Raw genomic sequence first — 27,616 nt, forward strand, 5'->3', positions numbered from 1 at the left:
ACTAAAACAGCTAAAGACTACTCACTCAATTTCTCTCTCTTCTCAAAAGTAAGGGAAACAGCAACAGGCCACCAGCTGCCCCCGGTTTCAGCATTTTCTCCAAAGAGATTTCCTGACCAAGGAGCTGGTTTCTTTCAAAATTAAATATTCTGACATGACAAGATCCTGACACAAGTACACAAAGTATTGTTGCTTGACGTCTCAGTCATCTAGAGAGGATTTCTGTATGACCATATACAGGAGCCTGTGCTGAGGATCCAAGGGACCCCAGGGAAAGAAAAATGTGCCTTGGAGCACTCAGAGCTCTTACAAGACCTGCACACCTTGCCCGGGGTGTCTAACCCCCCTACCCTCACAAAAAGCGGCCTGGCAGTCTGTTTTCATTGGGCAAGACATACTTACTCTTTTAAAATTTAATTTGACAGTTCCATACCAATCACAAGACAAAAAAGTTTCATTTATTTTTCTGATTCTAACATGCTCCTACATTTCCTTTGTGTCCTGACTACGGTGACAAAATCTCTCTTTAGGAAATAAAATCAATCAAGTCATCATCATAATAGTCACTTTCTCCCAGAGCAAAGAGAGGAAGACTTACCCCAACTTCAAACAGCGGTGGTCCAAAGCCAAACAAATTTTATCTCAAAATAAAATTCGGTCATCATGGGCATTTAACCAGGCCCTTGAGGAAGAAGTAAACGGTGAGCTCCAAGGAGTCAGGGGTCGGGCAGAGGGCCTTCGCCCTGTCAGAATCACAGGGCTATCACACTGGCCTGCCTGCTTCGAGGGAGCTTTTGCATGTTTCGTCTAGTCTCAGTCCCAAGAGGTTTCAAAGTCACTTCTAAGAAAATGTTACGCGTACTTCTCACCCCGGAACAACACAAGACCCCGGAGAGCATCAAGCTGGCACTGGACACGTTTCAATGCTGCCGGTCAGCGGAGCCCAGGGCTTGGGTCAGAAAAACTAGTTTCCCGCTACCCCGCTGGCCGGTCCTCGGGCGCGAGGCTCTCAGATCTCCACCCCGAGGCTGTCCTCCGGCCTCGGCGCCAGCATCTAGGAGGCTCCAAGGACGTACGGTCAGGACGCTCGAGCGATGCTCAGCCGATGCCCCTGCCCTGCGCGCGCCAGGTCCAACCCCAAGCCCGCCGCCGCCCGCCCCGCGGCGTCAGGCTGGTCTTTCAGCCCAGATCCTGTCACTCACCGGCCGGGCCCGGGCAGCGGGTGCCCACGGCTCCCCACGGGAGGTGGGCCCCCCGGGCCTCCAGGTTTCGGCCCGCCCCCTGGCAGGCAGCGGAGGTGGCTGAGCCCCGCAGCAGCGGCCCCGAACCGGCCGCTCGGTCCTGCTCCCGGCGCTGCCCACTAGGTACGGATCAACAACAAGATGGCGGCCAGCCGAGGGGGCGGGGACCGGGCGTCATAGTAACCAGGACGTTAAAGAGCCCGCCTCCGTCTGAGAATACCCCCAATCAACAGCCGCTTTTCCCGAGTACCTCTCCCTGACAGGTCATCCTACCTGTCAGTCAGAGCCTACTTCTTGCAGCTGGTACCGAACGCTCAGCACGTGACTGTGACGGCACGGGTTGGCGCATGCGCGCGGTTCCCCGAGTAGCTGGCGGTAGAGCTTTTGCTGGGTACTATGAGGCCAAAGCGCCCTTGGCATCCTTGCTTGAGGGCCTCGCTTGTGGAACCGGCAGCGTCTTCTCATACATACGTGCACACTTAGGGGGTACTGGCTGTGTGCCTTGTGCTTTTTTTGTCACCCACCCTGGAAGGCAGGACTTGTCCCTCACTGGTGAGGAAACAGGCTCAGAGTGAGAGGCCAGGCCAAGGTTAGGCCACCTCAGGAAATGGAAGCCCTGGGTTTCAGTGTCTCTACTGGCTGCTGTGTATAATGCTCTCTTCCCAGTGGCTTCCTCAGCTTTGCCTTTAGTCCTGTGGTGCAACCTTGTGTGCAGCTTCACCCGTCCCTGGCCCTTTGCCCCTGTTTGTCCTTCTGCCTGGAGTTCAGTACCCAGCACAATCCCTGGCACAGAGCAGGCATTATTTCATCCTGCCCTAGAGCATCTATCTCATCTTCTGTTCTTATAACAGCATATTTTGCCCTGGATTGTCATGATCTGCCACCGAGGCTAACTATAAGTCTTAGGAAGATAGTTATCCCCCATGTAGAGCGCTCAACCCTAGGCTTGACTTCAGATACAGTCGCACGGCCTGACCCACCCCAAGTGCCCAGACCAGCTAGCTTTATGAGTTTTGAGGGTTGATTGGCCCATCTGTGAAATGAGGTTAGAAATAAGCTCCTCAGAGATGAACATTTAATGAGCCATTAGAGGAGAGTAAGTGCTCAGGAAGAGTCCACCTGCAATCACTCCCAGTAACAACCTGCTGTCAAGTTGCCTGAGGCCAGTTCCAACACCCTCACTTTATTGGAAGTAACATGAAGCATGTTTTCTTGTTTACTTTTTTTTTTATGGCCACACCTGCAGCATATGGAAGTTCCCAGGCTAGGGGTCTAATCTGAGATGCAGCTGCCAGCCTACACCACAGCCAAACAGGATCCGAGCTGCATCTGTGACTTACACCACAGCTTGTGGCCATGCTGGATCCTTAACCCACCGAGCGAGGCCAGGGATTGAACCTGCATTCTCATGGACACTATGTCGGGTTTGTAACCTGCTGAGTCACAAGTGGGAACACCTTTTGAAACATGTCTCCCCCCCCCCAAGAAGGTACTCAGCTTCTTCCTCCACCTGGGGTACCATACCTGGTTTAGGAAGGAGGGTCCTCTGGTACCCTAAGAGGGTTCAAGTCCACAGACTTGACAGAGGGGAGAAGACTGATAAAACTTGGGGGACACTATAGTAAGTGTAGCCCCTACCCAGACAGTAGGTCATCTGAGAGAGCTGTCAGTAACCTGAGACCTGATGCCAGGCTGGGCATGGGCCAGTCCTGCACCCCTTGGCTCACCCTCCTGCAGGATGCTACTCTCAATCCCTCCAAGGCCACCCATACCACAGGGTATTCAAGTCTGCACCAATCCTCGCCTCAATGCAAAAGCTCCAGATCCTTTTCAAGAAAACTTCCACTTACAGTTAGCAACTGCCCCAGCAGTTGGTGGAGCTCTCAAAGAAATAATACCCTCCTTTCAGTGGGAAAAGGAGCTTCATGGGCCCTCTCCATCTGCCAAAGCAGGTGTCCTCTGAGGGCAGAGGCTAACTGGAGACCCCCTCCATCATTGATAAGGATAACAGCTTCTTACCTCTGCAGAATGTTAATCACTGTCAGAGCACTGTACAAGGCCTTCTTAAAAGAAAAATGACCTTATTACTCCCTAGCCTGTTCCCACAAAACAGGGCATTCTCCGAGTGAGAACAAGGAAGCACAGATCTCAGAGCTTCTCCCACATGTAGGTTACAAGGCTAGGACTCTTCTGTTTGTAATTTTGTTTATTATTGAATCAATTTGAAAACACATGATCATGTGAAGAAAAAATTCCACAAATGTGAAGCAGCTTCTTGGCCTCAGAGCCAGCGCCGGGCTCCCGTGTGCGTGTTGAACAGATAATCTCTGCCTGTACCTGTGTTCAAATGGTCAGGAGAGAGAGAGAGGGCACTGCTGGCTTCAGAAGAACTGCCTTCTCCCCAAAGAGTAGGGAAAGACATTCCAGGACCATTGGTATGACCCACCCCCCCTTCTGCTTGATCCAGCTTGTCCCATCCCTCCTATCTCAGCAAATCCTTTAAGGTCTGGCTCAAATGCACAGGAAGCATCCTTGATTCTCCAGAACTGGACACCAGCTCCAGTGCCAGATTACTCTGCCATAATTCATGGTGACAATGGAGTATTTGGGAGCCTCTTCCCTTACCACCTTCCCCCACCCTCTTCCCCTTTTCCCTGTGGGCAGGAACCAGGTCAGGTCCCACAGGTATTTGCAGATAGTGCCTGAAAGATGATTGGGGGTGAGAAGAGACCCCATTCAGGGAAAGAGTAGATAGTGGATGCCTGGTGGTACACAGAGATACTGGGATGGTATTGAAAGAAAGTGGGCCCAAGTGGAGAATAATTTGGAAAGAGGGAGACTCACGGGAGTCCTGTGCTCTGCCATCAAAATGCTGCTGAGGTAAAGAATGAGAGGGGGCAATGAATTAAACTCTGCCCATGGGGAGCAGGTGAAGGCCTCCCCCCAAAAGGGTCAGGAGCCCACCTGCCTCCTCCATCCTGATCGTGCTTATTTGGGCCCTCCCACAGGGATAGCCATCCATGGGGAAGGAGACAGGCTTGGCAGGGAGCACTCTGGAGCAGCCTCAGTGCCCATTACACAGGATGATAAGCTGACATACCAGGCTCATGACACTGCCGAGTGCCTGGGGTGTTTCCATCCTTGGTGCCTCCGTGAACCCCTCAGTGGACCCCTCGGGTCCCTGGATACTGGGGCAAAGTAGAAGAAGGATAAAGATAAGAATCTGAACCCCAGCCTGAATTTAAGAGATGGATTTCCAGGCATAGAGGTATGCAAAAGAGGCTTACCTGTTTAGCATCAAAGCCTGGGTTGGTTTGCTTGGTGTCTGTAGCACCTGGGCCAACCTAAAATGCCAGGAGGAGGGACCAAGCAGTGAGGGCAGCAGATCTCCTGGCTGCAGGAACCAGCACCATTCATCTACCCCTTTTATTAAGAATAGCCCATGTCTGTATGCAGTACCCACACTGTTACTTCCACCTTCCCTTGGGTTCAGTCCTGTACTCACAAGAAACTCACAAGAGTCTTAGGGGAAAGTCAACTTTCAAGTGGAGTTAAGATGTCTGGAATAGGGGTAAATGCCAAATAACAGACTCAGAGTCTAAAGCCTGTGCTTCATCCACACCCACCCCATTCCAAGACTGGGTTCTAGCAACAATGAAGACAGCTTTCTCCCAGTGTCTCTCTGCCTCTAACCTGATGACCACCGGAGGGAGGGCAGACCATCTTAATATCAGTTTGTCTGCTCATCAACTTGGGCAATCTTGGGTAAAACCACTTATCACAAATGGGATCCATTATGGGAGAGGCAGGCAACACAAGGATAGGAATCCTACCCCTGGAGGAGCCTGCTGATGAGCCAGCCCAGAGCCAAGAGGAGAAGGGTACCGGTCACTGTCAACACCACCACAAACCAGGGCTCTGGCTGCCAGAAAGCCTCCGTATCTGTCACAAGCAGGGGTGTCATCGTTGAAGGCACCTGAAATGGGACCACAGCTTCACCACTGCCCTACCAGAATGCCGTGGTCATCCAGCCTTCAAACCCCTCCAAGGGCTGGGCCAACCCACACCCCAGATTTCTCTTCTCTTCTGTGAAGGCCAGGCTCTTCACACTCAGTGGTTCCGTCTGAAATGCCTTCCCACATTGTTTCACCTGGAAAACTAGGTCCCTGCACTCTCCAAGATCCTTTCTCCCCACCCACCAAGGGCCTGAGGAACCCCCCTCACTGTGGTTCCGTGGGTGATGGTGGCCACCGTGCTGCCCCTCCAGGGAACTAGGTGCACAATGACAGTGGCTGTGGTGCTGAGGTGGGGGATGGAGGGACCCGCATCAGCCACGCGGATCAAGAGCTCATAAGTACAAGGTGGCTCTGGCCAGGGGGCCGCCAACATGAGGTCATTGTGCACCAGGATGGCTCCTTGCAGGCTGAATCTGCTCTGACTATTCCCTGAAAAGAGAGTTACAGAAGAAGGGAACCATTGCTGACCTTGGCCTGCCCTTTACCCACAGCCTGGTTGCCCTCATGGCCCTCACCTCCCACGATGCTATAGGAGAAAGCCAAGCGCTGTGGCTCTTGGGGGACTCGACATGACACCTTGGTCACCTCCATGCTACGGCCCGGGTGGGGGTGGATGGTGAGTTCCTGAAATGGGGGCTCACACTCGGGGGTGTGGTCATTCACGTCCTGCAGGAAAGTAGTCAGATCACTCCCCAACCCCCAGGCCAGCCCCTCAGCCTCCTCCCACCACAGCCAGAATCTCAGAGTCAGGCAACAGACTCCAAAGCTTTCCACAGTGAGGCCCCAACCCTCTCCAGTCAACCAATGAGGAAACAGAGGCACAGAGTGGAAGATCATAATGCCAGAGGGAGATCTGAACTCTTTCCAATTCTTCCATGGCCTCAAGGCTCAATTACCTCAACTTCAATGGTAATGGTGCAGGAGCCTGAGTGGTGGCAGGTGGGGTCCTGATCTTGGCTATGGTCAGTCAGCAGGACAGTGAGCCTGTACAACTTCTGCAGCTCATAGTCCAAAGGCCCCAGGAGGCGAACCTCCCCTAGAAGGGGTGGCCACAGCCTCAGCCTTCAAAGTCAACTCTGGCTCCACCCCTCCATCCCAGCCCTGGGGTGGAAGTACCACTGAGACGGTCCACAGCAAAGGTGGCGGACCAGCCAGAGATGTAGTACTCGATGCTGTTGTGTGGGTAATCCATGTCCGTGCCCACGACAGAGCCCAGCAGCGTGTAGGGCCCTGCATCCTCACGAACCCGGAATGTGCGTGGGACACAGGCTGGGGAGAACTCATTGACAGGTGTTACCGTCACCAGTACTGGCACCTCAGCTGGAAGCCATTTGGCAGTCAGGGAGCTGGCATGGGATGCTCAGCCCTGCCCTGGGGTCTGAGGAGGGAGATGTGGCCCTGACCTGGCAGGTTAAGGAGGGTAGAGTCTCTGGAGGGAGGGAGGGAGTCTTGGAGAAGAGAGAAGTGCCTCACCCAGGGCTTTTAGTGGAGACAACCCTGATCTATTGGTTTCTGAGGGCAGAGAGATGACCTTGTCCTGAGGAGCGGGAGAGGGGTACAGAACAGCCCTGTCCTGGATGTCCAGGCCTGGGTATGGTCACTCACTGGTCATCAGAGGCTGACCATTATCAAGCACCAGGATGGAAGCTGCATGCTGAAAGCAGGTACCAGGAGTGTCACAGTCCAGTGTGGCATTCACCTAGCCAGAGGGGCCAGAGAGTGAGGCCCAGCCAAGGCCTGGGAGAACCTTGAGCCACACTGAGCTTCTCAGGCTAGGGTATTCACAGACAGCCTACCGTGAACCTCTGTCTTCCAGACTGTAAAGCATGCCGGCCCCACCACCATCTCCTTCCCCTCATTGCCTCAGTTCCCACAGACCACTGGCCCACCCTCCTTCCTGTCCCTGCATGTGGGTCTAGGAGCAGGGACTGGGCACCTTGAGGACTCTGTCTCGAAGGTAGAGACTGGCTGCGCCAGGGGGGCTGTGGAACAGCAGCTGGTAGTCCAGGGTGGAGCCAGGAGAGTCTGGGTCAGTGCAAGTGAAGGTATTTAGCACCGTGCCCACAGGTGTGGTTTCAGGGATTTGAGTCCTGTGAGCAGAGGGCCCGCGGCAGGGTGGGAGCTGGGGCTGGCTGGGCAGCGAACCGTGGCTCTTGCCCCAACAGCCAAGGTAAGACTCCCTTGTACTCACACCAGCAGCGCTGGGAGGCAGCGTGGGGGCCAGCGGTTGACCGACTGCACGTACACCCAGAGATCAAGCTCGGCGCTGGCCCACGTCTGGAACCATTCGAAGGCCTTCACCTGCAGCCTAGTGACACCGGCGCCTGGGGCTTTCGCCAGCCCCAGGGGCGCGGTAGTCCGGACCACGCCATCGACTGGGCAGGGTGGGAGGGTGGGGGAGGCAGAGTTCGGCCCCGCCCCCAGCTCAGTCCTGCCCCCACCCTCCCATGGGTGGAAGACGGTGCAGGGACTGATCACCCCGCCGCCTCCTCCAAGGCTCGCTTCTAACTTCAGGTCCCCAAACACAACCTCGCCCCAGTTTCTGCCATTTCTGAGAAGAGCAAGGAGGTAGTGCAGGTCACCTGCAGACCAGCAGCAAAGGCATCCCCATACCCACCCTCCACACCCCTCACCGCGACCGATGGAAAAGAGCCCGCAGGGCACTGGAGAGAGGATTTCATATCGCACATCAAAGCCCCGGGCCTGGAGCTGAACCACCTTACTCCCAGGGATCAGGTTCTCAGGAATGGTGATATTCTGGGCTTGCTCCCTGGACCAAAATGAGGGCACTGGCTCTGACCTGCTCCCTGCACTCCTGGGGCTGTCCACAGGCCCCTCCCCTGAGTCTTCCCTAGTAAGGAGCTAGCTGACCCCACACCTAACCCTACTCCTAATCCCCTGGGGCTAGGAGCTGCCTTCCCCAGTATTCCCCAAGGTAGGAGAGCCTTACAGGAAAGAGACCTGGCTGGAGGCAACAGGCAAAACTTTCACAGTCAGCATCCCATGGCAGCTTTGGCCTTGTCCAAAGGTCACCAGAATCTGAAGCTGGAAGACCTGTGGTGCACGCAGAATGGGAAGGGAACCTTGGCGTGTGTCCACCTATGTCTGCACCTAGACTCTCCTTCAAATAGGCAGCTCCCCTTTAAGACCCACAAGGAACCCCGACACTCACTCACTCTGCAGACAGATATTCCTTTGAGTCTCACTCTTTTTCTCTTAGGATTTAAAGAGCCCCCAAAAGAGTAAATTCTGATCATCTTAGAGTTGCCAAGAGCCAGTCACTAAGACATGGAAGTTTTAAAGAAGGAACTTCTCTAACCTCTTCCAGACTACACTAGCCGCAGGGCCCAGAGCTTTCTTTCCATGTGGGACTGCTCAGAACTTTCTCCCTTCTCTTGGAGGCACTGTGGGCTTCTGAAGCCAGGGATCCCTCTTTTTTCTAGAACTCCAGAGCCCAGCACAGACCCAGGCTAAGGCAGGAGGATAGCCAGCATGGGGCAGCAGGTGCAGGTGTGGGATATGTCTGGGAGGCGGAGGCCAGGAACAAACAAACCTCCAGCGGGTGGTGACTCTGCCCTTTTTATGGCCCAATTCATGGATATCTCCAGGTCCCAAGTCATGCTCACCTTTAAAGCCTGGCCTCTGAGGCCCTGGGATGGTGACCGCAGCCAACCCTGCCCATCAATGGAGAAAGGTCCAGGAAAGTATGGAGGGTCCTGGGCACTGGTGATGCTCATCTGACAGGAGAGAGATCCTGGAGGCCCCATTCCCAGTCCCCAGCCCCCACAAGCATCCCTGTCAAAATCCCCCAACAACTCAGCAGGTACTTGCCTGCACTCAACTCTCTACCTTGACACAGACACTTCCTCTAACCTGGGCTCCCCCTGGACCTGATCCTCAGTCCTCTCTTTTAAACCAATTATGTTGTTTTTTCTTTGGATTACAAAAATGATACAGAATTTTCATGGAGAATTCAAAACACACAGAAGGACTTTTAAAGAACTCAGTCCCTGAGATGTCCCTATAGGAACAGCCATAATCACTGGGGGTGGGGTTGGGGTGGGCAACCCTCAGAGGCTCTCTCCAAAGAACATGCATCATGCAGAGACTCAGCTGTAAACTAGAGTCCCCCTGCAGGCTATGCTTGGCCAGACAGGGGCTGGGCTTGGTCTCCCCATCCCTCCTCCATCCTGCCCTCCCACTACTGCCCATGTGCAGGGCTTACCTGGGCTCCCTGGAATTCCAGGCCTGGGAGCAGCAGAGTGTACAGCAGGGCCCCAGGTGTAACTGTTTCTGGCACCTGAATGATTTCCCCAGCTGGCCAGAGGGGAGGTCAAGGAGGCTCTGCTTAGGCCATGCCTGCCCATACCCCCTTTCTGCTGCCCCTGGTCTCACCTGGGCTGGCAAATCGACCAGCACACTGGATGTGGCCAGGGTCCCGCTGAATATCCACAAAGAGTGGTCCTTCCATCACATGTTTGCCACATGTGAACTTCAGCTGCAGCTCATAGTGGTTCACTGTCAGGGCATCCAGCCGGGCCATGCTGCTCAAGGTCATCTGCAGCAGGTGGGCAGTGCCATGTGGGACCTAGGTTCTCCATTCCCCTATACTACCCCTGGCTTAATGAATTTAGTGTCCACCTTTATTTCCCCAATGTCCCCAGCTGTGCCCATGACCCTACCTTGCCCACATAGATCCCCTGCCACCTGGTGAGGCTGGGTGGGTTGAAGAAGGTGGTGGGTGGCTTCACATGGAGCAACTCCAGGGTGGGTGTGTGTAAAGAGCAGTTGAAGGAGAAAGAGTGAAGGATGGTGCCAGGTCCCTGGCTCTCAGAGACATTTATGAACCAGGGCAGGCAGTGATGATCTGTGAGGAAGAGACAATTCAGGCTGGAGGCTCTCCATGTTCAAGCAACCATATACACAAGCAGAGTCCTTCTGCCTTAGGGCCTAGCCACATCTTGGGGACAAGCAGAAGTCTTTCCTTGTCTCTCACATCTAACCACAAGTCAGATCATTTCACAGACTAGGAGTGAGAACTTGGTTGAAGAAGAAGCAAAGATAAGGAACGAGGGCCAGAGGTTCAGATCTTTGTCCTTTCCTGGCTTCCTTCCCCCAACCCCTGCCCTCCATGGGAGCTTATCTGAAAGGGGTCAGGACTCCACTGTGCAGTGAGGGAGGTGAGAACTAAAGTCCCCCTACCCACCAGATCCTCACCAGAGACAACCAGAGCAAGAAGAAGCACCAGGGACCTGAGGAGCACCATAGCGGCCTGAAGATACAGACAGCAGAGGAGACTCCAGAAAGACAGACGTGTTTTTCAGGCCTGCCCCGTTGCCAGGTCAGTTGCTCAAACACAGCTGAGCAGGCGGTACTCCTGGGCCTCCAAGATTCTAGCCCCACCCATCCCTGGTGACTGAGTTCTAGACTCTACAGGCATCAAGAGGTCTGGAAATACCCATTTTTTTCACTGCTCCCAATGAATTCCCCAACTTATTACTACAATTTTGAAACAGATGTGAGAGGAGAAGAATCAAGTTTCAGATGGGGAAACTGAGGCTCAAGGAAGTCTTGGTCACACAGTTCTTGGAGACAGAGTAAGCACAGGACCCAGGAAAACTGGGCCCAGGACCTGCTACCCCATAGCGTCTGAACTCTAGCTTCCCCCCCATTAGAATATCACCTGCCTATAAAATCTGAGCCCAACCATCAACAAAATCTCTCAAAAGCTGTCTACATTCAACAAACAAAAGGTATCCTTGGCGATAGAAGCAAAAATAGTGGTTACTTTGGGGGACATCAACTGGAGGGGGCAAAAAGTGGCCTCCTGCCCTTACTCTCAGTGTGTATGTGGTGCTAAGTAGAGGGAACGTGAGCGTCGCGGCAGGAAGAGCAGATAACCGCGCGCTGCCCACTAGAGGGCAGCCCCGCCTAGCTTCGTCCAGACGTGGGGGCTGGGCCTGGGCTCCGGCTGCTACTCTGTGGGGGCGGTGAGGTTCCGCGCTCCCGGAGTCATCCAAAGGGCCGAACCCCTTCCTGACTTCTAAGGACTGTCGAAGCCGGCCCCATGAACAGATTGAGTGGGTCAGGCCGCAAGTGGGCCACAGCACAGTCGGATGCGACTACTGGGGGCGCTCTGGCCGCGCGAGGGCGCAGCCAGGGAACCCACGCGCTGCAGGGGCCCCTGTGGGAGGGACCGCAATTCTAACCCGGGAAAAATGGAGAAGCTGAGGCTACCTCAGGGAAGCGGCTTGTCCTGAGTCTTGCAACGAATTCGGAGTCAGCTCAACCGCCCAGGACTTCGAGGACTCGGAAGCAGGACACTGCCCAGCTCTCGGCCCCTGTCCAGCCCCTCCCCCCCAGGGCTGTTGCGGAGTGGGTAGTGGGCGTCGAGTTTCCCACCCAGCTGGACCCAGGGGGCGGGGCCACATCAGCCCCGTCCCAGCCCCATTGGCTGCGGCGCCAAGGGGCGGGGCGGGGCTGCCAGATGTTGGGGCGGTGGCTGCTGCTGCGGCGGGAGCTACGGAGAGGGAGGAGCCGCTGAGCCTGGCGGAGGGCAAGGACTCCGCTGGCCGGCCTTCCCGGCCCTCACCGCACCGCTCCTGCTGGAGTTCGAAGAGCAACTGGCAGGCCTGGCGGGGGCTCCGGCACGGGCATGCACAGCACTCGGCTTGACAGCTTTCTTGGCCAGCTCCGCTGGGAACTGGTGAGGCTTGGGAGCGGGTGTGGCTCGCTAGGACGCTTGTGGGGTGCTCGGCTGCAGTCCGGCTAGAACGACACATGGGTGGGGGGCTGTCCCGAGTGCCCATCCAAGGCAGAATGGGGGCGGGGCGGCGCAGATGGCCCAGATGGCCCACGTCGGGTTTCAGACGGTTGAGAGCTGCTCTGGGCATCAAGTAACAACCACCCAGCTGGCTGTGCAGTGCGCAGCGGAGGAAGTTGGGGGCGGGGGTGGAGGGAGAAACTTATTTGGGGCGGATCGGGGCGGGGCGGGGGGCGCTGCGAGGGACTAAAGTGGTGCCGGTGCTGCTGTGAAAGCTTAATCCAGGCTGACCTGTACCTCTGTCCTCTGCACCCCACCTGGCACGTGGTCTATCCTCTGAAAGACGTTGTGGGCTTTGGGGAGCCAAATCCCTAAAGAGGCATGGAGCGCCCCCCCCAGCCCTGAGCAGTCCTACTTCCCAATGTAGGCCCACAACCCTGCCTCCCGCCCCGATGGCGGGTACCAACTTGCCCAGCTCAGCGTGCTGCAGCCTGCCAGACTGCCACCGGGTCCGCCAATGGAAGCCACATGAGCTTCATGTGCCAGCACCCCATGCCGGCCTTGTGCCCACTAGGGGCCTTGCTGCCTAGGCCTGCAGGCCTATCCAGCTCTCCTAGTGCTTCTGTTTTGGCATAGACCTGGCCAGGCAGGCAGGCATGAGAAGCACTGCCCCTCCGACTTCTGCCCTCTCTTCCTCCACAGCTGTGTGGCCGGGACACAGGCTCATCCCCCATGCCTGGCCCCCTTCCACCACCCCCCAAACCCGATCCAGGCATGCGGCCCAAGCACCGGCTCAGGGTTTCAGATTCAGATGCCTTGGAAGAGGACTCAGTCTGTGGTGTGGAGGAAGAGGAGGAAGACGCTATGGTGACAGGAGACAGGGGTGCAGCCTTGGGAGGCCCCAGGGAGCATGCCCTGGACTGGGACTCTGGATTCTCAGAGGTGTCAGGCAGCACATGGAGAGAGGAAGAGCTGCCCATACTCCAGCACTCAGCACCCCCAGTATGGCCCCCTCATAGACAGCACCTCTCAGCCAGTAGCATTCCCCTGCCCAGCGGGGCTCCTGTGACCAGTGCACCACCTGCCCACCGACCACGGCCCAAGTCCACCCCAGATGCCTGCCTGGAGCACTGGCAAGGGCTGGAAGCTGAGGACTGGACAGCAGCCCTGCTGAGCCGAGGTCGCAGTCGCCAGCCCCTGGTGCTAGGGGACAACTGCTTTGCTGACTTGGTGCACAACTGGATGGAGCTGCCGGAGGCATCAGGTGAGGGGGATGATGGGGGTGGGCCACGAGCCCGTGCTCGCCCCCCCCAGTTCTTACTTGGTCTCTCAGAACAGCTGAGGCGCCAGCTGGCCAGGGCACGCCGGGCAGCCCTGGCAGGAAAGCGACTCTCATGCCCACCTCGCCCAGAACCCGAACTGCCTACAGATGTCTCGCGCTTTGCAGCCCTTATGAGTTGCCGCAGTCGCCAGCCTATCATCTGCAATGATGTTGTCAGCTACCTCTGACCCTGCCCTCCAGCCTGGGACAATAAAGGCCTTTCTCTGGACGTCCTGGTTCCATACCCCTGAGGTTCCAGGAGGCAGCCTCAGACCCACAAGGCCCAATTCAAGCAAATCTAAAGAGTCTTTTCCCTCCCAACAGGGGTCCATGTCATGCCTGTGTCCCACCCCCATGTGTCTGCTCTGTGTTCCATCATCCATCCTGTCCACTTACACCTTCCTTCAACAAACATTTATTGAGCACCTACTGTGGGCTTGGGACACAGGGCTTGACAGAGCTGGATAGTGGGGCTGCTGCCTTTTCAGAGCTCATAGTGCAAGGGTGGGAAGGCAGTGTCCTCCTCTTCACCCTCAAAGCTGAGCTCCAGTACAAGCACCCGCTGCCCAGGCTCAGGTGCTCGTCCTGTTATCTGCTGCACCAGATCTGTCACCCTGGTGGCATGAGGAGGAGAGGGGTGGGAGAGATAGAATATGTGAGCAGTGGCAGGCAGAGAATGTCCTGGCATGGACTAGAGGGTGCTGATGGGCTATAAGGATCCCAGGCCAGGAGCAGGAGCAGCCCAAGACAGGAAACATCTGAAACTATTTTAGGAGTAGCTGGCGGGGCTGGCAGGAGGCAGGAAGCCGTGAGTCCCTTGGGAGTGGGCTGTGAAAGGGTAGCTGAGCAGGGTGTGGAGGAGCTGGTGGGGCTGGCCAAGCAGGGAGCTCCTAGGGGCCCTTCCTCAGGCTCTTGGCCCCTCACCCCACCCCCAGCCCATTTGTTGGCTCCATTTGGCAAAAGAAAACTTCAGGAATGTGTGAGGGGCCTGAAGGGCTTGGGAAGAGGAAAGCCTACTTGTCCCTCACCTAAAACCTCTAGGGACTGAATGAGACCCTGGCTAAAGCTAGGTGTGGGCTCACCTGAGGGAGAGATGATGGGCCCGCTTTTCAGGCGACCATCCTGCCGAGTAGAGCAGGGCTGGCCCGTGCAGCAGCATCCTCACCCTCAGCCCATGTAGTTCCTAGAGAGAGATAGGTCAGGTTCCAAATGGGCCAGGCTGGGCCAGACCTGGGGACAGGGCAGGAATGGGGCACACCTGGAGATGGGCCAACAATGACTCCAAGGTCCTCTTGGGCTGCCCAGCAGGCACTTCCAGGCGGTCCCAACAGGTCCACTTCAGGTCATGGAACTGTGGGGGTGGTAGTGACGAAAGGTGAGAAACTTATACATACATCCTCTCCCTACTCCAGTTACCAACAGCTTATGGCCCCTTTCCTAGGGGAGGAGCTGGACTACAGGCAGGAAGCAGAAGCCAGAGGGTGGGGGTGGAAGGTGGGATCTGGGCCCAGAATCTCAATGCCCTCCCTGCCTATGCTGGGGCCAGCACAGGAAATGGGGCTATGGGGCCCCCTGCACAGGGAAACAAGTGATCCATCACACAGGATGGTTTTGTGTGTGTGTGTGTGTGTGTGTGTGTTGAGGGGAGCAGTGCTTCCTGAGGAAGCAGGATCAGGGCCACTGCAGTCTCTGATAAAGCTGCTTGTTCCTCAAATGCAAGGCTGGAAGCTGGGGGGTGGGGGGCGGGTGGGTACATCCTGCCCCCTAATCCTTTACCACCAGGGCCTTGAACTACTCATGGGCACATGGGCAAGGAGCACAGCGATTCTAGGAGGGATACAGTCCGCAGAGGACTCCCCTTCCTGCCACCCTTTTCCTTCCTTATTTCAAGAGTCTTGGGGTTCTGGTACCCGGAACTGAGGGCAGAAGGGTGTCAGGCAGCCAGAGGCCAAGACAGAGGGCTCTGCCAGCTCCCCAGAAAACACAGTGGGGTCAAGCTGAGCCGAGGCCAGAGGTGAGATGGGGGATCCTTCCCCTCCCCTCCCCCTCATCCACAGACAAAGGCAGCTTGTGTTCTAGCTAGAAGTGGGGCTCCTCACAAAGGGGCTCTGTGTACTGTGCCCTGAAGGACCCCAGGGCTTCTCAGCAAAAGCCCAGTGCTGGCCCATGACCTCTCCCCCCAACTCCCCTGGTGAGGGAATTCTGTCTACACCTTCTGCTGTGCCCCAAGGAAATGCCAGCTATTGCAGAGCCTGGGCACACAGCCAGGGGCATTCATAGCCCTGTACTTGAGGGATCATATACATACACAAGTCCAGACACACATGTGTACTCACATGCACACCCATGTATCCCCCCACTGTGAAAGAGGCCTGCGATCCCATCTGGCATGCAGATGTGCAAGCATGTCCCCTCCATGCCCACATACCACAAGGCCAGAGATGCCCAGACCCTTATGCACTCACATCTGTGACATGAATGCACACATCTCCACAGAGCTGCTCACCCTACACTCATGGTGGTAAACTTAGTGTCCTTTAACTCAGCTCCTGGGGGTAGGCCAGGACATGCCATGCCATGCAGGCTGATGTAGGGCTCCAGTTGGGGCTAGGGCCTTAGTATCCCCTCCCCCTCAGGGGCACTCATGGGAAGGAGGGGGCTATGGGGAAAGTCTGGCTCCACTAATGAGTTAAAGCTGCAGCTCCCCCAGACCCGGAGGGATGGGGGGATGGGGTGGCTGACGGCTGCTTCCTGTGTCTGACAGGTCCCAGCCTGGCTTTGCAGCAAGGAGGGGGCTAGAGGGAGTCTTGAGGACTTCCCTGGAGTCTGGGTCCTGATGAGAGTCTGAAGCCAGAATAGGGCCTATTTGCATTTATACAAGGAAATCTCTGGTACACCTGGGATGTTAAGGGCTCACCTTCTGGATGGCTGGGGCACGAGGTACCCAACGGCTAAAGTAGTTTTCAGCCAGGTGCAGATAGCTGTGGCGAAAGGCAGTGAGGGGCCGTGGCCCTCCCACCACCTTATACAGCTCCAGGCACACCAGGCCAGCCACAGCCGCTGTAGTGGTGGCAATGGCTGGGATAATCCGGCCCACAATTTGCTTGCTCTGTCAAGGACAGGAGATACAGTCTGGGGCCCAAGGTATGAGGCTAGGGTTTGACACCTCCCCCACCTCCAGGCATGAGCCCCAAGGGATAGATTACCTTGGCACGGTTGGCTGGTGGGATCCCATAGTTCTGAGCTCGCAGGCTAGCTGCTGCGACCACAAAATCCACATGGAAGTTGCTGTCATTGTCCTATGAGGCCCAAGGCACAGTATGTTAACTTCGTTAGAGTGCCCCCCACCTTGTCCCACATGTGCTACTGCTTAGGTCTTCACACAATTCTGTGGGGTGCCTACTCATATCTACCCACTTAACAAAGGAGGCTGAGGCTCAGGAAAGGTGAGCTGCCTCTGGGGTCTTGCTGGGCAGAGAACTCAGGCCAAGGGACTTCAAAGCTACCTTCTTAGCTCTTGACCTTCACCAAAAAACTCTCTGGCCCAGCCCTTCACCCCCACTTGGGGGTCCTACCTTCTCAAACATCAGGGGTTCCAGGGGAGCACCCATGCTCCAGGTTTCCAGGGCTTCATGTAGTTTCTTCAACTGCTCAGGGCCTGTCGGGGAATGGGATATTGGGGCAGTCCTTAGGGCCCACGTCCTGTGCTCTACTGGAGCCTGCTGCCTCTCCTTGGTCCCTGCCAAGCCTATCACTTACCACTTTCGGGGAGATCCCTTGATGGATGCTGGAGTCTCCTCCCCAGCAGCCCTAGCCATTACTTGTGCATACACACATACACGTGCACATGCACACACACACGCACGCACACACACACACATGCACACCTGTGGAAGCCACAGCCAGTTGCTCCCCAGGGCCCAGTAATTTGTGGGTTTTTATTTCCCCTGAGAATCTGCCAAAGGAATAGGATGGGGGTGGGGGTGGGAAGGTAGGAGGGAGAGAGGGCCAGAGGAGGAACCTAAAGCTAGAGAAAAAGAAGGTCAGAGGGCCTGAGAGGTTGTGAGTTGGCTGCAGGGCCTCTTTCTGCACCACAGGCTAAGGACAGGGTCAGGTCTTTGTGTGGCAGCTTGGGGGAGCGAGGGCCAGGGACCTCACCAAACTCAGCAGAAGCCAAAGTCAGCTCCAAGTCACTGGCAAAAATGGGAGCCAAGTACTGGGGGTCAGGCAGTGGTAGCAACTTCAGTAGGTCTTTGAGTGCAGTCTGGTCCTGTGAGCCAGGTAGCCCATGCATCTGGGCATACAGGTTGGCAGCAGCCAGCACGAAGAGGAGGTGCATGTCCTGTAATGAGACCAAGAGCAGGGGCAGATGCATGGGTTTGAGTAAGTTTGAGTATTTATGGTTGGGGTCACTGCCTATTCATGGTTCCGTTTGAGCCTGCCTCTGCCTCACATGTGGACACCCACATATGCACAAATATGGCTCTCTCTCTATCATCTGTGCGAAATACAGAGTGCCTACCTTCACACTGAGGGCCCACATTCCCATCTCAGGGCTTCTAGGAGACCCCACTCACTTGGCTGGCATCAAACTCCAAGGGCTGGGGACATTGTTTGGGACCTGACCAGAAAGGAGTTCCATCCTCCAAAACCTAGGGAAATAGAAGCTATTAGGCTCAGGTTCAGTCTCAGTCTGGTTGCCCTGAGCCCTCAACTTCCTGACCCCCCTAGCCACCCACTTTATCAGGTGGGAAGTGCCTCAGTAACTGTTCGATGCCATAATGGAAGCGTAGTTGCCAGTGGCCAAGGGCCCACACCACGCAGTCTCGCCAGGTCTGTGGACGCTCTCTCAGAACACCCAGCACCACTTGCAGCAGGCTCAGCATTTGTGGCCCATCCAAGTCTGCTGGAGGAGTGAGTGCCCTGTGAACAGAAGAGAAAGTTTGAGGCTAAGCCCTAAAGTCTCTTGGTATTAGGGACCCTGGATTCCCATTCACCCTTGTTGGTAGTCTTACTGTTGGTGACGGTTGATGGTCTCAGCAAACAGACGGAAAAGTCCCTCAAACTCATCCCGGGCCCACTACGGGGGAGGGAGGTACCAGTTAGGAAAGATGTCTGCAGCTAAGGACTGAGCCAGATGGGGTAGGAGGCTCTGGGGTGCTTCCCACCTGCAAGGTGTGCTCAGCTGTGCTGGGGAAGTACCGTACAGTACAGATGGGGTAAGAGGTATCTTCGGAAGCTGCTGCCGAGGCAGGGGCTCTATAGCCCTCAGTCAAGTGTGGCACGAACACACAAGCACTGCCCCAGGTGCCCTTTGTGCCCGCCTCCAGTAGTGGCTTCAGATAGTGGGTGCAGCGAGCAGCCACATAGCGCCCTGGCAAGGGGACAGAGGGTCAGAAGTGGGGCTAGCACAGCCTCAGATGAGGGTTGAGCTCCACAGTTGAGAACTTACGGGCCTGGAAACTGTCCAGGGCGGCAGCCACACCATCCACACTGGAGAAGAAGTTGTCCCCATATATGTGCTCTGTAGTAGGATCCAGCTGGTAGGTGAGCGGGGTCACGAGCAAGTGTGAGTTTAGGCGGTGAGCAGCCTCTGCAGCCACTTCTGCCTTCAGCCTCTGAGAAGAAAACCAGAAGACAACAGTAGGTTTTTTGGGGGGGACTGTATATTGTGAGAGGACCATCCAGGATATGGGTGTGGGGAAGGGTCGGCACTCACACCAATGTCCTGAGGCCTGAAGAGGAACTGCCGGCTGAGGTTGGAGCGCTCCACATGGTCCATGTCAGCAACAGTCACTCCCCCACTGCCTCTGGTCCCCAGGCCCACTAGGGCAAAGCCTTTGAGCAGCTCACAGCCAATGGCACCAGCGCCCACCTGCCCATAGGAGCAACCTGAGCCAGAGGGCCTGGCCTGGCCGTCCCACACACTCCCAGCCTTACCACGTGGCTCACCAGGAGGTAGTGCTGGTGGCTCAGCCTCTTCTGAAAATGAGCCCCAAACACTGCAATTTGCCCATCATAGCGGCAGCCTCTCTAGGGGACAGAGACAGGCGTCAGTGCTGGCCACTGGCCTGTGCTGCATCTCCCTCTTACACCTAGGGTTTTTTGTTCATCTGTTTGTTTTTGGCCACCTCTGCAGCATATGGAAGTCCCCAGGCCAGGGTGTGAACCCAGGCCAGGGAGCAAACCCACACCACGGCAGCGACCTGAGCCGCTGCAGTGACAATGCCTGATCCTTAACCTGCTGCTCCATGAGAGAACACCCTAAACCCTGTTTTCCAGGTCAGGATCTTGGGACCATTCTTCCTGTTTCACTCCCAACCCTGAGTTTGGATAATGCTTGTACCCCTACCCCCAGTTCTCACCGGTGCATAGTCCTCAGGATTGGGGAAAGATTCCCCATCTTCTGGAAGGCAATCAAGGGCATCAAAGTACAGCCACTGGTCCAGAGGCATAAACTTCCTGGAGATTGCCTAGAAGTCAGCACTTTAGTCTGAGGACTCCTGCCACCTCCTAATCCCCTCAGATCCTGGCTGAGGGCTGCACCCAAGTAGTGAAGCTTCCAAGGCCACTATCTGGTGTTGGGCACCCTCTGGTGCCCACACAGACCTCTGTACCCTTTGGAGCCCTGCCCCATCTCTCTCTGTGCCCACCTTCAGCACTTCCTGGGCAGCCACTGCACCCAGCATGGCTGCCATGGGACTCAAGCTACCAGCACTGCTCAGGGCGACTGTCCGCACTAGAGCCTCATCCAGCTGCTCTTCCAATGGCTCTCCTTCTGTCCCCTTCAGTGGTTCCAGGGCCCGGGCCAGGTCCACCACCATCTCCGTATCAACCTATGGAGTAGAACTCTGTGGCTACAGCAGCCCATGCCTGTGCTTCACTCCCTATTTGAATCTTTCAGGCAGCCATCCACCCTGTTCCACAGAAGAGAAAGCAGAAGCCAGAATGGGGAGGACCCACCAGAGGCTGCCCAGTGCCAGACAACAGTCCTGGAGGCATCCCCAAGCTAGGGGCCGCTTCCAGGCAAGACCCAAGAAGTTAGGAGTAGCATGGGTCCCCAGGCGTTGTTCCTGGCCCTTTCATGGACCCAGCCTCTGGCCTAAAGATAGTGTTTATCATCTCTTTAATATGAGTGGAAAACTGCTTCTAGGTTCAGACGTGGATGTGTAAGACAGTTATTGTTGCCTCCTGATAGGTGAAGCCTCGCTAAGATGGAGATGGGGGGCATCAGGGCCACTCACAGGATCCCAGGGCTGAGGACGGCGGCCGCTGAGTTCCTGGAACTTGTGCAGTGCACGGAAGGCCTGATGCAGGCAGTGGGCCCGGTGAACTTCCTGGGAACTCTGGGCCACCACACGGGGCTGGAGCAGGGCTATGTCCAGGGGCTCCTGCAAGAGGCACTCAGTTCAGGGTCAGGTCCAGAACACTGCGGGTCCCTTGAGGTGCCCAAGCCCACAACTTGAGATGCACTTAAACTCACATGGCTCACAGTCTTGGATTTCTTAACCTCAGTGATAACTCCACCACGCAAGTAAGGAGAGAAGGTGGATGTGTCCCCAATCTCCAAGGTCCCGTCCTCTGGGGGAGATCCAGCCTAGTCAGTATGACCTCTAAACCTGAGTAGGTCCCCACACTCCACCTGTCTTGCATCTACGTCCTCAATGTTGCTCCACCCTGAGGAAGGTGGAGGGAGGACTTATTTCCATGGATCAGGCTGTGTCCACCCACAGGGCAGACTGGGCACTGAGCCTGGAGTTAGAGTGGGGTTAACTCACCCCGCACGCGGAGAGGCCAAGGAGCACAGTTGTTGAGCTCCACCATGCCTTCAATGCCAGAGAAAGTCACCAAATCCCCGTTGTGGAAGTGATGGGCATCAGCCTGTTCTCTCAGAGTGAGAACGCCAGGGGACCCCTGGACAAGAGGTGGCTTGCTCAGGGCTGCCTGTCCCTGCCTCTCTCAGGCTCTAGCAGCCCCTCCTTAGTCAGTGGGTGAGTGCCCCCACCTTAGCACCCACCTGAGAAATATGCTGGATGGCAGCTGTCAGGGGTTCTGCCTCTGTAGGCTCCTGCACAGTGAAGTTCTCACCAAAGTCGCAGAACAACTGCCTGTTGGGGAGTGGGGGGGAGGCAGAGGTCATTAAGATGGCTGAGTAGTTGAGTGGCACAGTTGTGGTGAAAGGTGAGGGATATCAGGGCAAGCCCAGAGGAATAGGGGAAGAATGCTGGGAGGGGCATGGAAGCTGGTTTGAAGGATTTACTGGAGCAAGTCTGGAGGCTGAGGTAGAAGAAGCACATGGATGGGACTAGGGACCATAATCAACAAGGGATGCTGGGACAGGCATGGCATTGAGTGGTGGGATTCTGAGCAAGCCTGGAGCTGGGGACAGCAATGGGACCAGTTGCAACCTATGCTATGGCAGGCTAGGCAAGCCGTCTTACCCAACGAGGCCTCGGGTATCAGCTACCAGAAAGCAGATTCCATGCTTGTGGCAGAAGCTGCCCACCTTCAGCTGCTCCTCCAGCTTCAGGGCAGTCAGCACTACCACCTGGGTGGACCTCATTATCAGCAGGGCCAGAACCACTTTGAGCCCACCCTGCTGCTACGGGCTGGAAGAGGGACTGGCCTGGCCTGGCAAGTAGGGCTGGGAGGGCACCTGGAAGTGCAGCAGCAGGTCCTCGGTGATGTCACCCTTGTGGATGCACACCTGAACAGCTCCGTTGAGCTTAGCCAGAAGTTCTTGAGATGCCTCAGCCCTGCTCCTTCCTAAGTCCTGCTCTGAGAGGAAAAACTAAAGACAGACCCAGTCCAGCTTAAGCAAGGAATTTTCTCTTGGGCCCTACCCCCACTCTGGTGTGGGAACCCAGAGCCCCCAGGACCCTCACCTGGGCAGCCAGGTCAGACCAGCAGGTGGGGTGGGGATCATGAAGAGTGAGGCTGCCTATGCCCATCAGGACCAAGTTTTTGGCTATCTCAGCCCCCAGGCCCTGAAGGCCTGACAGCAGCACCTTGGCTCCCTGAATCCTCTCCATGGCTGGCAAACCCAACACATACCTGTGGGTGGAAGTAAGAACATAGGCAGTTGGAGAGCAGAAGGCAGAAGGCCACCCTGCCCTCCTCCCCACCTCGGGCCTCACAGCTGCCGAGAGTACAGCTCTTCATCCAGCAACTTGGAGGTTTCCTGGACATCCATCCTGAGGCTGGGAAACAGGCTGCAGTGCTTGTAGATAGGGTCTGTGTGGGAGGCAGTGCTACGGGAGGCGGTGCTCAGCTGTGACTGGTGCAACAGGTCACAACTTTCTTCCTGGCTTCTCTGTCATTTTGGGGAAAGCAGAAGTGAAAGTGAAACTAGACAGAGCAAGCTCCTGGTCCTGCCCCCAGCCTAGCCTGGTAAAGATGAGTTCCGGCAGCCCGCAGGCACTGGCAAAGTGGGACAGAGATCCTGGACATTTACACCCTTTGGGGAAGCAGGTAATTCTCTTGAGGAAGGGTACATGGTAGGGTTCCATGTACCTCCTATAGCTCCCTAGATGTCCCAAACCTCAGGCCCCTAAACCCCTGCCTGAATGGGTTTCCTGCCGCAGAGAGCTGGTGAGAACTCCCTTATCCTGAGGACTCGCCCGGCCTCCTATTCACACAGAGACTTAGACACCCTAGAGGGCAGAGCCATCCCATCCCAGAGGCTGTGAGAGTTTATGGGATTACTGTTGTCCCACCCCCCAGGGGACTGCCTGGACATAGTATCAGATCCTTTAGGTTAAGGGATCAGTCCTACAAGACTGTGCCCTCTCCTCCCACTTTATGTGTGTATTTAGGTTTTTTTTTTTTTTTAAGAGCCACACCAGTGGCACATGGAGGTTCCCAGGCTAGGGTGTTGAATCAGAGCTGTAGCCACTGGCCTACACCACAGCCATAGCAATGTGGGATGCGAGCCAGGTCTGTGACCTACACCACAGTTCATGGCAATGCTGGATCCTTTTACCTGCTGAGGGAGGCCAGGGATTGAACCTGCATCCCCATTGATACTAGTCGTATTTGTTTCCTCTGTGCCACAACAGAAACTTCCCAAACATTTATTTCTTAATATAAATCACAATATCGGAGTTCCCATTGTGGCGCAGTAGAAGTGAAACTGACTAGTAATTATGAGGTTGCAGATTTGATCCCTGGCCTTGCTCAGTGTGTTAAGGATCTGGCGTTGCTGTGAGCTGTGGTGTAGGTTGCAGACATGGTTTGGATCCTGTCCAGGCAGCTGTAGCTCTGATTAGACCCCTAGCCTGGGAACCTCCATATGCTGCAAGTGTGGCTCTAAAAAGAGAAGAAAAAAAAACACAATATCACATTTTCTATCTCTATTTTATTTGTATCTATTCCAACCTTTATTATATCCTTTCTTCTGCCAGCTTTTGGTTCAGTTTGCTCTTCTTTTTCCATTTCCTTGGGGTGTACAGTGGAGTTATTGACTTTAGGTCTTCTTTCTTTGGCCGTACCTGCAGTATGTAGAAGTTCCTGGGCCAGGGATCAAACCCCCATCATAGCAGCAATCCAAGCCACTGCTGTGACAGCACCACCAATCCTTAACCTGCTACGCCACAAGGGAATTCCAATCTATCTTTCTTCCTTCCTTTCTTTCTCTTCCTTCCATCCTTTCTTTTTCTTTTCTGCTTTAATGGCCTCACCTCTGGCAAATGGAAGTGCCCAGGCCAGGCAGCTCTTTTTAAAAAATGTAGATGTTCATAGCTACAAATTTTCCTCTCAGTACAGATTTTACTGCATCCCATAAATTTTGATATGTTGTGTTTTCATTTTCATTTTTTTTTGTCTTTTTGTCTTTTTTGTTGTTGTAGTTGTTGTTGCTGTTGCTGTTGCTATTTCTTGGGCCGCTCCCGGGGCATATGGAGGTTCCCAGGCTAGGGGTTGAATCGGAGCTGTAGCCGCCGGCCTACGCCAGAGCCACAGCAACGTGGGATCCGAGCCGCGTCTGCAACCTACACCACAGCTCACGGCAACGCCGGATCGTTAACCCACTGAGCAAGGGCAGGGACCGAACCCGCAACCTCATGGTTCCTAGTCGGATTCGTTAACCACTGTGCCACGACGGTAACTCCTGTGTTTTCATTTTCAATCATTTCAAGGTATTTTATCATTTCCCTTGTGAGCCCTTCTTTGATCAATTGATTAAGGGTGTGTTGTTTGAGAGTCATGGGATGATGACAAAGGAGAAAGCTGTGGAAACCCATCCTTCCACTGAAAGAATAATTGAGCTTGCCAAAACTGTCCAAAACAATTACTTTGAAAATTTGGAGTAAGATACAACATTTTTACTATCCAGGGGAGAGCTTGATGAAGAGGATGGTAAATTTCAGTAAGTTCTGGTGAATTTCTGCTTTTCTCATAACCACTACTACACCTTAAGGACCCATGTGGAGAGTTTCCATATGCTCCCTCATACCTTACACACATAATTTCCCCTATTGAGGGATATCCTGGTTGCCCCCCAATTTGGGGCAATTATGAATAAAGCTATTATAAACATTTATGTGCTGTCAAGTGTGAACATAAGTTTTTAACTCATCTGGATAAATATCCAGGAGCACAATTGTTGGGTTATGATAACACTATGTTCAGCTTTGTAAAAAATTGCCATAGTGTACAATTTTGCACTCCTACCAGCAATGAATCAGAGTTCTTGTTGTTCCACATCCTTGCTAACATTTGGTATTGTCAGTGTTTTGAATTTTTGTTTTGTTTTGTTTTGTTTTTTGCCATTTCTTGGGCTGCTCCCATGGCATATGGAGGTTCCCAGGATAGGGGTCGAATCAGAGCTGTAGCTGCCAGCCTACACCAGAGCCACAGCAACACGGGATCCGAGCCGTGTCTGCGACATACACCACAGCTCATGGCAATGCCGGATCGTTAACCCACTGAGCAAGGCCAGGGATCGAACCCGCAACCTCATGGTTCCTAGTCGGATTCGTTAACCACTGCACCAGTGGTTAACTCCCAGTGTTTTGAATTTTGGCTATTCTAATAGATGTATAGTACTAATATCATTGCTATTTTATTTTTTTTGGCCATGCCCATAGTATGCAGAATTTTCCAGGCCAGAGATCAAACCTAAGCCACAGCAATGACACAAGACACTGCAGTTGCAACGCCAGATCCTTAACCTGCTGCACCATAAGGGAATTTCTTGTGTATTTAATTTAAATTGTTCATTGCTGATCTGTAAGAAGGCAACTGACATTTGTGACTCTGGTGAATCTTTCAGTTATTATACTTTCCAGTTTCAAAATTTGTTAGTAGTAGTTTCTGCCAAAATCTTTTATCCCCCCTGTGAATGGGCCATATTTTCCTGTTTATTTGTATGCTTTGTAATTTTTTGGTTGAGAATTGGATATTCTAAGTATTATATTGTGGTAACTCTGTACATTAGATTCTCCTACTCCTCAGAGATTGCTAGATTTTGCTTCCGTTTGTGACTTTCCACACTATTTTTGCAAAGTGTGTGTTCCTTGTGTATGGACATTGAAGTTTCTTTTCCATTATCTCTACAGTTAGCTAGTGACCTGACAAAGTTTTTCTGGCTAGAAAACAAACAAACAAACAAAAAAAACCGGCACTAGGCATTCCCCTGGCCCTTTAACTCTTCTGATAGATGCCACCACCAGGCAAGCTTTAGCAGCCCAGAGGGCTAAAACCAAAGCAAGCTTCTTAGATTATCTCCAGACCCACCAAAACACACAGCCTCAGGTTTTTTAGAGGACAAGGTCCTTACTGTCCACCGTGGCACCAGTCCACTCTGCTGCTTTCAGAACTGGAGCTGCCACCCTCACAACCATGATAGAGTGGATCTGAGGAATGAGGAATGGTATCTGGTTCAAGCACATCCAATACTTTTCTTTGTTGTCAGACCAGGCTCCAGAGTTCTGAAATAGTTAATTACAATTGTTCTTTCCAAGTTCTATGTATCTAGGTTTGTCCTATTTCCAAAACTTTAAAGTCACCCCAAGCAGAAACTCTGTAACCTTTAAGCAATAACTCCCCATTTTCTCTTCACTCTAGCCTCTGGTAACCTCTATTCTACTCTTTATGAATTTGCCCATTCTAGATACCTCTTGTAAATAGAATCATACAATATTTGCCTTTTGTGTCTGACTTATTTCACTTAGGTGTCCTAAATTCTTGATCTATAATGCTGATTAGGTCCCCACCTTATAGAAAGAGAAACTAAGGCACAGAAAGTCTAGGTAATTTGCCTAGGATCATTCAGCTGGTAATGAAAGTGCTATTAGCCAGCCACTGCCCCCTTAACCTGCTCCCTCACTAAACGTCCTTGACTCAAGGTAGTACCAGAGGGGTCCAAATCCTCTAACCAGGAGGGTCACTTCCTCCCCAAGAAGCCCCAGGCTCCTCCATACCTGCTGGAGAGCAGCTGGGTGCTCTCAGCCTAAAGTATTCCCTCACCCTCCCTGCACCAGGTCTATGCTGGGACCTACAGAAACAGGTGGACTCCCATCCAGTAGTAACAGGGTAGTTTAGGGGGCCTCAGCTGAGCTAGGAGTCAAATGGCAAAGTCTCCTAGAAGAAAGTGCTCTTGAAGCTAAGACGAAGAGGCTAGCAACTTGGCTGGCAGAGTTGAAAGGTGGAAAAGCACAGGGTGTCACTGGTCATGTGTTATGCTTTATGAGTTCCCTGTGTGTCTAACCCTAGTTTACCAATTCACGTTCCTGCATATGGCCTTTGGGCTGTGCCCAGTCTCTAACAGACTATGGACAAAACTGCAGTGATCTTGTTCTTGCTAGAGTCTTTCTGTGCCCTCTGAGAAGGCACATACCTAAGGGTGTAACTGCTGGATCTGAGTCTAGGTGAAAGTGCTGCTTTGGAAACTCATACCAGTTTGCCAAAGTGAGTGTAAATTTACACTCCTGGAGCCAGAAGAGAAAGATTCTTTTTTTTTTTTCACATAGAAATCTTTCCCCCACCGTCTCCCCACTACCATCCCTCATTTCCCACCCTGCTTGGCCCAGGCCATGCCTAGTAACAAGTTAGAGGCAGGCAGAAACTTGGGCAGGCTGAAGTTGCCTGAGAAGCTTCAAGTACTTTGGTCCTTAAAGCCAACAAAAGACCTTGGGCTGGAGGTCCAGAAACAGCCCAGTCACATCTGATCATAGCTATACACAGGAGCCTGGAACAAGAAGCTCACAAGAATGATGAGCTGATCATATCAGCTCCCACAGGTTGGCCCACGATGGTGGGGGGGTGAGGCAGGATG

General features: G+C 54.2%; 5 protein-coding genes and 1 long non-coding RNA gene across 16 annotated transcripts in view; 2 read left to right on the forward strand and 4 right to left on the reverse strand.

Annotated features, from left to right (window-relative positions):
• The window catches only part of IP6K1 (inositol hexakisphosphate kinase 1), a 62,016-nt gene extending 60,594 nt beyond the window's left edge, over positions 1 to 1,422 (reverse strand). The window contains exon 1 of one of the 2 annotated variants that reach the window (XM_047774514.1): positions 1,203 to 1,422. The gene's annotated coding sequence lies outside the window, so the exon portion shown is untranslated. Of the gene's footprint in view, positions 1 to 598 lie in introns of both variants that reach the window. The other variant, XM_047774520.1, reaches the window with a different exon arrangement.
• Positions 1,423 to 3,429: 2,007 nt separating this feature from the next.
• CDHR4 (cadherin related family member 4) lies at positions 3,430 to 11,652 on the reverse strand. 6 transcript variants are annotated; one of them, XM_047774582.1, is made up of 19 exons: positions 10,475 to 11,221; positions 9,940 to 10,124; positions 9,653 to 9,815; positions 9,483 to 9,574; positions 8,884 to 8,994; positions 8,208 to 8,311; positions 7,891 to 8,027; positions 7,449 to 7,632; positions 7,194 to 7,347; positions 6,863 to 6,956; positions 6,374 to 6,577; positions 6,154 to 6,293; positions 5,773 to 5,923; positions 5,466 to 5,686; positions 5,075 to 5,217; positions 4,529 to 4,585; positions 4,342 to 4,429; positions 4,086 to 4,113; positions 3,430 to 3,578 (listed from the first exon to the last, which is right to left on the reverse strand). In XM_047774582.1, exons 1-19 carry the CDS (start codon positions 10,521 to 10,523, stop codon positions 3,523 to 3,525), a joined length of 2,361 nt encoding a protein of 786 aa, XP_047630538.1. In that variant the 5' UTR covers positions 10,524 to 11,221; the 3' UTR covers positions 3,430 to 3,522. The 6 variants fall into 6 exon arrangements, with proteins under 6 accessions (XP_047630538.1, XP_047630530.1, XP_047630544.1 ...); XM_047774574.1 differs by having other exon boundaries at positions 4,086 to 4,116; XM_047774588.1 differs by lacking the exons at positions 4,086 to 4,113; positions 10,475 to 11,221 and adding an exon at positions 11,495 to 11,652.
• Positions 11,653 to 11,779: 127 nt separating this feature from the next.
• INKA1 (inka box actin regulator 1) lies at positions 11,780 to 13,570 on the forward strand. The gene is made up of 2 exons (XM_047774610.1): positions 11,780 to 11,963; positions 12,723 to 13,570. The coding sequence occupies exons 1-2, from the start codon at positions 11,913 to 11,915 to the stop codon at positions 13,527 to 13,529; spliced, it is 858 nt and encodes a 285-aa protein (XP_047630566.1). The 5' UTR covers positions 11,780 to 11,912; the 3' UTR covers positions 13,530 to 13,570.
• A 170-nt stretch (positions 13,571 to 13,740) lies between these two features.
• UBA7 (ubiquitin like modifier activating enzyme 7) lies at positions 13,741 to 22,688 on the reverse strand. Of its 3 annotated transcripts, XM_047774538.1 has the most exons (24): positions 22,479 to 22,685; positions 22,227 to 22,395; positions 21,998 to 22,132; positions 21,783 to 21,889; positions 21,359 to 21,449; positions 21,120 to 21,255; positions 20,825 to 20,922; positions 20,586 to 20,732; positions 19,995 to 20,177; positions 19,707 to 19,814; positions 19,294 to 19,374; positions 19,061 to 19,216; positions 18,794 to 18,959; positions 18,510 to 18,715; positions 18,357 to 18,421; positions 18,081 to 18,264; positions 17,919 to 17,993; positions 17,500 to 17,683; positions 16,917 to 16,999; positions 16,548 to 16,640; positions 16,259 to 16,450; positions 14,600 to 14,692; positions 14,424 to 14,524; positions 13,741 to 13,955 (listed from the first exon to the last, which is right to left on the reverse strand). In XM_047774538.1, exons 1-24 carry the CDS (start codon positions 22,532 to 22,534, stop codon positions 13,826 to 13,828), a joined length of 3,039 nt encoding a protein of 1,012 aa, XP_047630494.1. In that variant the 5' UTR covers positions 22,535 to 22,685; the 3' UTR covers positions 13,741 to 13,825. The 3 variants fall into 3 exon arrangements, 2 of the variants coding, with proteins under 2 accessions (XP_047630494.1, XP_047630502.1); XR_007134300.1 differs by lacking the exon at positions 13,741 to 13,955 and having other exon boundaries at positions 14,505 to 14,524; positions 16,259 to 16,473; positions 22,479 to 22,688; XM_047774546.1 differs by lacking the exons at positions 20,825 to 20,922; positions 21,120 to 21,255 and having other exon boundaries at positions 22,479 to 22,686.
• The window catches only part of LOC125124519 (uncharacterized), a 44,991-nt gene continuing 40,012 nt past the window's right edge, over positions 22,638 to 27,616 (forward strand). For all 3 annotated transcript variants that reach the window (XR_007134301.1, XR_007134303.1, XR_007134302.1), the window contains exon 1: positions 22,638 to 22,812. This is a non-coding gene — a long non-coding RNA (uncharacterized LOC125124519). The remainder of the gene's footprint in view (positions 22,813 to 27,616) is intronic.
• The window catches only part of TRAIP (TRAF interacting protein), a 35,141-nt gene continuing 33,029 nt past the window's right edge, over positions 25,505 to 27,616 (reverse strand). The window contains exon 16 of the mRNA XM_047774606.1: positions 25,505 to 26,270. The gene's annotated coding sequence lies outside the window, so the exon portion shown is untranslated. The remainder of the gene's footprint in view (positions 26,271 to 27,616) is intronic.

Source organism: Phacochoerus africanus, chromosome 1 (assembly GCF_016906955.1).
Source record: "Phacochoerus africanus isolate WHEZ1 chromosome 1, ROS_Pafr_v1, whole genome shotgun sequence".
Lineage (NCBI taxonomy): Eukaryota > Metazoa > Chordata > Mammalia > Artiodactyla > Suidae > Phacochoerus > Phacochoerus africanus.